At 46.6% G+C, this 10000-nt stretch overlaps 2 protein-coding genes across 2 annotated transcripts in view; one reads left to right on the top strand and one right to left on the bottom strand.

The window, feature by feature from the left end:
- The window catches only part of igsf9b (immunoglobulin superfamily, member 9b), a 93838-nt gene extending 92139 nt beyond the window's left edge, over positions 1 to 1699 (top strand). The window contains exons 29-30 of the mRNA XM_063195814.1: positions 587 to 851; positions 1437 to 1699. Of these exons, the coding sequence (XP_063051884.1) occupies positions 587 to 780 (194 nt within the window). The 3' untranslated portion in view covers positions 781 to 851; positions 1437 to 1699. The remainder of the gene's footprint in view (positions 1 to 586; positions 852 to 1436) is intronic.
- Positions 1700 to 8717: 7018 nt separating this feature from the next.
- gatd3l (glutamine amidotransferase class 1 domain containing 3, like) overlaps positions 8718 to 10000 on the bottom strand; it is a 12489-nt gene continuing 11206 nt past the window's right edge. The window contains exon 7 of the mRNA XM_063194257.1: positions 8718 to 8852. Within this exon, the coding sequence (XP_063050327.1) occupies positions 8718 to 8852 (135 nt within the window). The remainder of the gene's footprint in view (positions 8853 to 10000) is intronic.

Raw genomic sequence — 10000 nt, forward strand, 5'->3', positions numbered from 1 at the left:
TCTTTTCCTCTCCTCTTCTCTCCTCTTCTCTCCTCTCCTCTTCTCGTATGTACTCCTCACTCCTCCTCCCTCTCCTCTCCTCTCTTCTCCTCTCCTCTCTCCTCCTCTCCTCTCCTCTCCTCTCCTCTCCTCTCCTCTCCTCTCCTCTCCTCTCCTCTCTTCTCCTCTCCTCTCCTCTCCTCTATCCTCCTCTCCTCTCCTCTCCTCTCCTCTTCTCCTCTTCCCCTCTTCTCTTCCCCTCTCCTCTTTCCCTCTCCTCTCCTCTCCTCTCCTCTCCTCTCCTCTCTCCTCCCCTCTCCCCTCCTCTCCTCTCCCCTATCTCCTCTCTCCTCCCCCCTCCCCTCTCCTCTCCTCTCTACTCCTCCTCTCTCCTCTCCCCTCCTCCTCTCTCCTCTCCCCTCCTCTCCTCTCCTCTCCTCTCCTATCCTCTCCTCTCCTCTCCCGCTCTCCTCTCCTCTCCTCTCCCTCCTCTCCTCTCCTCTCCTCTCCTCTCCTCTCCTCTCTCTACTCTCCCCTCTCCCCCTCTCCTCTCCTCTCTCCTCTCCTCTCCTCTCTCCTCTCCTCCCCCTCTCCTCTCCTCTCCCAGGCATCTCCTCTCCTCCTCCTCTAATCCAACATGGCGGCTCCCTAAGTGACGCTCGCTTCGCCGCGCTCCGCATGGAGTACCTGGAGTTCCGCCGTTCCCAGGAGCCCTCCACTTCCTCTTCCTCTTCCCGCCCCCTTCAGCACCGCTGCCCCTCCCCCGACTCCGACTCCGACTCCAACTCCGCCCTCCTTTGACAGCAACAACCAACCACGTGCCTCCTCTGACATGACCAACCAATTACGTGCCTGCTTCACCCTTCTGCATGGTCTGTTCCCGCCCCCACACATCTCCACCTCTCCACCTCTTAGTTGCTCCATTCTTCCACTCTGTCAGTTCTTAACTCACATCTGGGGTGAGTTTCTCAAAAGAGAAGTTGTTAGCCTGTTAGCAACTTTGGTAGTTGCCAATGGGAAAATGCATTGGAAACAACAAAGTAGCTAGCGATGTTAGCAACTATGGTTTCGAGAAACACACCCCTGACTTGTTAGTTGAGAGTTAGTTGGTTACTGTGTTTGTGTTTGTGTTTGTGTTTGTGTTTGGCCTCGTTAGCAATGCCACATGTGCAATGCGAAATTATGATGCGTTCTGGGTAGAAAATTCTAACCTAAATGCATTTGAAATGGCAAAGTGTGCATGCACGCTGCACAGCAATGGCAGCAATGCGGCGTCACGAACGCGGCCAATGGCAGATTTGTGCAGCATCCTGACTTGCCTTTGATTGGCTGGTTGTGTCTCCTGTCCCCAGTCCTCTTGCTTCTGATTGGCTGGTTGTGTCTCCTGTCCCCAGTCCTCTTGCTTCTGATTGGCTGGTTGTGTCTCCTGTCCTGACTTCCTGTCCTGTTGCTTCCAGAACATTCTACAGGTTTGGCTGGTGGCGATGAGGAGCCGTTGCTATGCCGACTGGGCGACGAGGAGCCGTTGCTATGCCGACTGGACACTCCCCTGCAGGACTGGGCCGCTATGCCAGAGACGCTGTGCTGAAGCCCCGCCCCTTTACGCAGAACAAGGGGCGGTCCCTGTAATTATCCACTCCCCCTAGACTCAAGACTGTCACAAAGTGATCGCAGGAATATACACACACACACTTTCTCATTCACTCACACGCGCGCACACACACACACTCACACACACACACACACACACACACACACACACACACACTCACACACACACACAATATCTTCGTCTGTGCTGGAGGATGAACTGAACTGAACTGAACTGGACCCTCCAGCCAGAGACAGATGGATGTGACTGTGGAGACTTGTAGTGACTTTGTACCGAGTCACAACACACACACACACACACACACACACACACACACACACACACACACACACACACACACACACACACACACACACACACTGTCCCAAACTCTCTCTATACTTGACTTGAAGTAACGTATTGGCCTAAGCACTGTTTATTATTGACTGTTTATTATTGACTGTTTATGAAACTATGGCAACTTCTGCAGGTTATCTTCCTCTATCTCTCTCTGCCTGCCTGTGTGTGTGTGTGTGTGTGTGTGTGTGTGTGTGTGTGTGTGTGTGTGTGTGTGTGTGTGTGTGTGTGTGTGTGTGTGTGTGTGTGTGTGTGTGTGTGTGTGTGTGTGCGTTCGTGCGTTCGTGCGTGTGTGCATGTGTGTGTGTGTGCGTGTGAAAGTGAAAAAAGTGAAAGCTCTTCTGGGAAACTCCCCGTGTCATTGTGACACAGCACTTCACAGTGCTCTGTACACACGACGGAATGTGTGTGTATCTGTTTGTGTGTACTCCCTACACAGAGCTCAGGTGTCTATCTTAGAAGAGCAGTAGTTTTCACATAAGTGTTAGTATTCAGGAGTAAACCTATTCAGGCCTATATTACACAAACAACCACACACACACACACACACACACACACACACACACACACACACACACACACACACGCAATCACACGCCTCTTTATACAGAGAAGCCTTGGAAGTAGTCCTGCAATAAAAAGATACTTGAAATCGAACACACACACACACACACACACACCTTTCCACACTTACCGATGCGATTACAATACACACACACACACACACTCCGTTTGGCCTTTAGTTGTCCACACATCACTGTGAGTTTTCATCAGGTTATACTATATATACTAATATACAGTTAATTCAGGAATGATGGCTGAGAGGGAGCACACTGACTGACCTTCATCACGCTGACTTGAGAACAGTCAGTTCTAGATCAGAGGCAAAGGTGAAGGTTTGGCTCGAAAAGTGGTGGGGACATTTCAATGACAAATTGTCCGGATATGCTGTTTTTGCATTATATTTGAGAAAATGTGGTGGGGAAAAGCTAGGTTTGTCTGAAAAGTGGTATGAACATGTCCCCACCACCCCCCCCCCCTAAAGTGGTATGGACATGTCCCCACCACCCCCCCCCCCCTAAAGTGGTATGGACATGTCCCCACCACCACCCCCCCCCTAAAGTGGTATGAACATGTCCCCACCATCCCCCCCTAAAATGACGCCCATGATTCAGAGGTCACGGAGGTGACAGCTGAGCCCACCTTGGAAACTCGCAGGTTTGGACACTCGGAAAGTAACCAATGCCTTCCTTTGTAGAAGGGGGAAATGAGGAAGCGCCTGTGTAGCGCCTGCGTAGCTAATCCGAACACCCTACTACTACCGGTTTCAGATGGTTTAGGCACATCTAGAAACTCCCATTGTCTGTAGGTGCATTTGACATTCTGCAACGTCTGCATTCACATGTAGTCAGCAATGTATTCTGTGGTGAAAGTGTTGTATGATGGGTAGTAATCGTGTCTGGCTTGGCCAAATGTTGGGCTGATGTCACCGACGTGCGACCATGTGTGTCACATGGTCCCAACACTCGTGGGATCGGAGCGATTGCAGACGGACCACGCGGCGCAATCCCTGCAGTTGCTGATCTCTGTTGAGGCTCGTTGCCTCCGCGGTGACGCACCCTACTACTAGTGGTTTCAGATGGTTTAGGCACAACTGGAAACTCCCATTGTCTGTAGGTGCATTTGACATTCCGCAACGTCTGCATTCACATGTAGTCAGCAATGTATTCTGGGGTGACAGTGTTGTATGATGGGTAGTAATCGTGTCTGGCTTGGCCAAATGTGTGTCACATGGTTCCAACCACCCGCGGTTGTGAGTTCATCGTCTCGTGAGCATTTTTTGCTCATCATGGCTATTACGTTATTGATGCAACGTCTGCGGCGACAGATGTGGTGTAGACAGAAATAAGCCCTCTGTGACAAAATTGCATTTATGACACGCCCGTGCAAGGGGGTAGCCCCCAAAACAGCGCCCCAAGGGTGCAGTGCGGTTTGAAGGTACCATGCTCAGGATACCTCAGTCATGGAGGCGGATGGAGAGAGCACTGGTTAATTACTCCTCCCACCAACCTGGCAGGTTGAGAGTCGAACCGGCAACCTTTGGGCTAGAAGTCTGACGGCCTAACCGCTTAGCATGGAACCTGATGGTTCGTGACGCGCACCGTCTGTTAAAATGCATTACATGTCCGCCTATACTAGTCCGGGTAGCCTGCAAAAGAAGTGACAATGCATTACACGTCCGCCTTTACAAGTCAATGGGATCCGTTGCCAGACAAGATCAGTCTGAAGACCGTGGAGCTGCTAAACCACGACTGGTCTGATGAGAGAAAGTAGATCCCTCAGAGTAGATCCCTCAGAGTAGATCCCTCAGAGTAGATCCCTAACCCAGACTAGATCCAAATCTGATGAGGCCCTGACTAACCAGATCCAAGACCCATCCAGACCTGATTTCTAACCAGATCCATGACCCATCCAGACCTGATCTCTGACCCAGACTAGATCCAGACCAGATCCTAATCCCGGTCCTGATGGGTCAAAGCCCAGATCTCTACTACAGACGACTGCAGATCCCACACCAGATTAGATATAATCCAGACTAGATCTCCTTCAGCCATGGATGAAAGTGTAGGGAGAGGTAAGAGTGGGATTGGAACCTGCAACCCTCTGATCATAAGACCACCTGCCTAACCGTTAACCTGACTGCCCCAGTATAGATCCATAATCCATAATCCGTAATCCAGCACAGAGACATTGATTTGACTCCTCACCCGACACCAACCGTGTACTGTGACACAGTGAGGTCTCCTGTGTGTGTGTGTGTGTGTGTGTGTGTGTGTGTGTGTGTGTGTGTGTGTGTGTGTGTGTGTGTGTGTGTGTGTGTGTGTGTGTGTGTGTGTGTGTGTGTCTCCTCGTATATTTCTACAACTGTAATGTTCATGCATGTTTAACCCTTTAATGTGTCTCAGTGTTGCGCCGTGTAACTATGAGATGAACAGTATGTTTCTCAGGACAAAGTCTCTTATCTTATACTGTGGCTCCATAGCTAATATGTAAACACTCCTGGGATTCAGATTTAACACTGTATTGTAAAAGCAACACTCCATGCTACTGATGCTACTGTTATTACAAAACTGGAGATTTGAAATCCGCTTTCTAAAACTATCAGAAATATTGATATAATGTTTCTAAACACTCCTGTCTGATGTGGGTATAATATTTATATTTAATACTTCTACTGTACAAACAGTCATGTCGGATATCTAAGATGCTACGCTAAAGACTGAGACGTAACACCCTTCTCTGATGTTCAGGCCACACTGTAAACCGAGTCTAAGCTGTAAACTGGGATGCATATTCACCCCACTGTAAACCCACCTGTCTGGTGTCTAAATTGAAAACAACGTTGGGTTCGTGCACAGCTTCTTTGTGCTGGTAAAAGCAGGCAGTGTTCACTAAATCAAAAGAAAGAATCGTACAGCACACTTGTTTGACTTTTCTGCTCTTTCCTTTAGAGTGAACGTCGCGTTTTGCGTCTGGGCATCATCACGTGGGCTCAGGAATAAATAAATAAGCAAAAAGTCGAACATGAACGCGGTAAACTTCTGTCTTTTGAACCGTTGGGATGTATATGTAATACTGTACTGTAAACACCATTGGATTGTACATGTGAAATAGACACCATTGGATTGTACATGTATACTAAACACCATTGGGATGTACATGTATATTAAACACCATTGGATTGTACATGTATATTAAACACCATTGGATTGTACATGTATATTAAACACCATTCGATTGTACATGTGTATTAAACACCATTCGGATATACATGTATATTAGACACCATTGGATTGGACATGTATACTAAACACCATTGGATTGTACATGTGTATTAAACACCATTGGATTGTACATGTGTATTAAACACCATTGGGATGTACATGTGAAATAGACACCATTGGATTGTACATGTATATTAGACAGAGCTGTGTCTCCTCTGTCACATGGTGTCGATGTGTTTTTTTGTACAAATGGAACAAGTTGTTGATTTTATCTGCTGACGTTACTTACTTACCTGCTGTTGCCGTCTGTCGGTTATTTTTATATGTTTATATGAAATAAATGGATTTAAACATTGATGACCTCAACGTGATCTTACATGTCTTTGATCATGTCTTTTCATGTCTTTAATGTGATTGGATGAAATGAGAACTATGAAAATCAACACAGGACACACAACACCATGCGATGCCACAGTCATATATGGATAGCTTACATGTCGCACCAACGTCCCCAAATGAAGAGGCTCCCAATTATGCTGGATACTGAGCAGAATTTGGTCAATTGTTTTAGCCTGTTTAGAGAGTCCACAGATCTGTAAGCCATGCACACACATTTTAAGTACATGCCCAAACTGTCAAAGATTAATGTTATCATTTTACAGGAGTAGCCACAATTATTTAGCACATGGGTATGTCATTAATATAGCACATTTCCATATAGCTGTCAAACCAACAACAAATTCCGACCAGAATATTTATTCTGCTCACTGACTAATGTCAGATCAGGTGTATTAGGTGAATGGTTGATGACATCCCCCAATGTATGGCACTGATCATTTGTTAGAGAAACCCAGTGTATTGTAACATGTCCAGAATTAATTGATGGGACGTTGTTAGCCCTGCGCAGTTCTTTCAGGGTCAATGCTACAATGCGGTCATGATGGGCAATGTATAGTCCTTTGTAAGTGGGGCAACCATTCAATATGTGCCATGGTCTGTCTTTACTGATCATGGTGCAGCATACAGACCGGTTTGCGTTTGGTTGTATACCGTGCAGCCAAGTTCGCTTTTGCAGGCAGCACCTGTAAACGGGATTTGATGGTGAATTTGTGTATGTTGTCATACAGCCTTGGCACACACTCAAACACACACAAATAAAACACACACACACTCAAACACACACACACATTAGTCCAGAGCAGAGTTTATTAGTAGTATCCACAACAGCAGAGAAACCAGAGTGAACGTATACTGCTGCCACAGATTTGTGTTCCCGCAAATAAATTAAATTAGCAGATTCTACTGAGCACCTTTAGTTAAACAGCTGTTATGACCTGACGGTTACACAGCTGATGAGGTGAGGGTTAAAGGGGCACTCCAGGATTTTTGACATCGACCCCAATTCCACAGCCCATAGCACGAATTGCAAGGACTGCTTGGAATATCCAAAACCAAATATCTTCACACGTCCCCAACACTCTGGCGAGTGAGGAAATTGGGGTCCTACAGTATGTGAAAAATCGCAGAGTGTCACTTTAACCATGAGCTAGTGAGGTTGAGTGTATTGGAAGCACCAGTAGCAAGAGAGAAATAATATGATGTATAATATACGGCACAACTGTCACACATTAGCACTGTCGGATCTAAAACTGTATTCGTTATCATATCTAAAACTATATCATCATTACATCTAAAACTTTATGGACTTTTGGATTTATTATGCTTTATGTCACAAAGGGCCAGTGCGGTCAGTAGATCAGTGGTTTTCAACCTATGGGCCGGGGCCCACTGGTGTATTCCAAGTGGGCTTTGAAATAATTTTCCAAAAATAATAATCATATTTTGGTGTGTGTTTCTGTTGATTTATTTGAGTTTTATTCTTAATTGGGTCAGAGGTGGGCCCCGAACATTTGTGACAATTTCAAGTGGGCCCCAAGTTGGAAAAGGTTGGGAACCCTTGCAGTAGACAGTAGTACTGATACCGGTCCTGATTCAACCTGAATGAAGCGATCCATCGTTTACAAACAAAAGGGATCCATTATTACTGAACCAGGGTCCGTTTCTCGAAAGCGTCTTTGCTATCGTCGTTAGCAAAGTCCTTCGTACGAGCGACTCAACTCTCTCTCTCGACAGCGACGCTCACCACTAAATCCAAGGGAACGGTAAGACGGTCTTAAGACGGTCTTAAGACGGTTAGCAACGACAAGAATCGAGAAACGGACCCCTGGCCAGGAGTTGGCATGGCAACCCTAGTGGACACTGATGCTTAGACTTCCTGTGTTATCTGTTTTTACTTCCTCCTTTAGGTTTTTATTTTTACAGCAGTTTACCCCCTTTTGACGTCTCAACCAGTAAGCTACAGTGCTCCCAGACACGAGGACCGTGCACTCTCCTCTACTCCTCCGTGTGTGTGTGTGTGTGTGTGTGTGTGTGTGTATGCATATGTGCGTGTGTGTGTGTGTGTGTGTGTGTGTGTGTGTGTGTGTGTGTGCATGCATATGTGCGTGTGTGTGTGTGTGTGTGTGTGTGTGTGTGTGTGTGTGTGTGTGTGTGTGTGTGTGTGTGTGTGCTCCTCAGTGTACAGTGCTCCTCATGTTTCCAGACATGGGAGCCACCGCACTACAGAGGGTCTGGCAGGAGGATGATGAAACGCTGATAAAACGCCTTGTCGCCAATGGATGTCCGTCTAACTAACCAGCGTTACCCTTTTGCATCTGTTTTTTTGTGAAACATTGAGTTGCACCTGTGTATGAAATGCGCTATATAATAAATAAACTTGCCTTGCCTTACATCTACTCGCTATGCTTCCTGAGTCCTTCGCTGCGTCTCAGTTGGTGCACTTGTGAAACATGAACACTGAAGTGCACAAGTGCACCAATGGAGACACAGCACTTGTAACGACTTGTTTGACCTCTGTTTGACCTCTATGTGACCTCTATGTGACCTCTATGTGACCCCTGTGTGACCTCTATGTGACCTCTGTGTGACCTCTGTGTGACCCCTGTTCACTTGGAGGTCATCCTGAGCAGGTGCTTGACCATGCTGCCGATGCCGTCGTGTATGTAGTGGTAGTGGAAGTCCGTCTCCCACATGAAGCTCGGGGTGCTCACCACACGATTCTTCTCATCACAATACGCCTCCTAGTGGACACATTAGTTAAGGAGAACACGGGAGTACACACACACACACACACACACACACACACACACACACACACACACACACACACACACACACACACACACATCATAATCACCACACGATTCTTCTCATCGCAATAGGCCTCCTAGTGGACAGATTAGTTAAGGAGAACACGGGAGCACACACACACACACACACACACACACACACACACACACACACACACACACACACATCATAATCACCACACGATTCTTCTCATCGCAGTAGGCCCCCTAGTGCTTAGTTAAGGAGAACACGGGAGCACACACACACACACACACACACACACACACACACACACACACACACACACACACACACACACACACACACACACATCATAATCACCACACGATTCTTCTCATTGCAATACGCCTCCTGAAGGGGACATGTTAGTCAAGGAGGAATCACACCAGACTGGATTACACACACACACACACACACACACACACACACACACACACACACACACACACACACACACACGCAGTTATAAACACCACACGATTCCTCTCATCGCAATACACCTCCTGGACAACACACACACACACTAGTCAACAGTCCAATGTCCTTGCTTGATTCCATAACCCGACTCTCGCCAGACGAATGGGTTCCACTTTGCTCCACATCTGGGTCTGTTTCAAGTTTCAAGTTTATTTATTTAAGAAAGGGACAGCATATTGCCAGCATTTAAAACAAAAATGCTAAATATACAAGATTGTAGCCAAGAGGCTAATTTCCGTCTTTTGTCCTTTGACAGGTTTGATGTTCCTTAAAAAATATAGTTAAAACAAAACTAAAAATACACAGTTATTGCACACAGTTGTAAAAACAGAGAGTCTGTGAGGGTTTTTACCAAAAAATCCTCACGCGTGATTGGGGGAAACACTTGTCTGACATTACCCACTCATTTCCTGTCTCTCCCTGCCCTGTCCTAAAACAAAAAAGGCAAAAAAAAAAAGGAATTCAGGAACTCAGGAAAGCAGGAACCCACGGGACGCATGTTAACATACGCACACCGTGCACAAGCACACACACACACATGCACACACGTAAACACCAATGGAGAATCACTGCAACATCATCATGATGATTATCAATAAAC

This window comes from Engraulis encrasicolus, chromosome 3, assembly GCF_034702125.1.
Source record: "Engraulis encrasicolus isolate BLACKSEA-1 chromosome 3, IST_EnEncr_1.0, whole genome shotgun sequence".
In the NCBI taxonomy this organism is placed as follows: domain Eukaryota; kingdom Metazoa; phylum Chordata; class Actinopteri; order Clupeiformes; family Engraulidae; genus Engraulis; species Engraulis encrasicolus.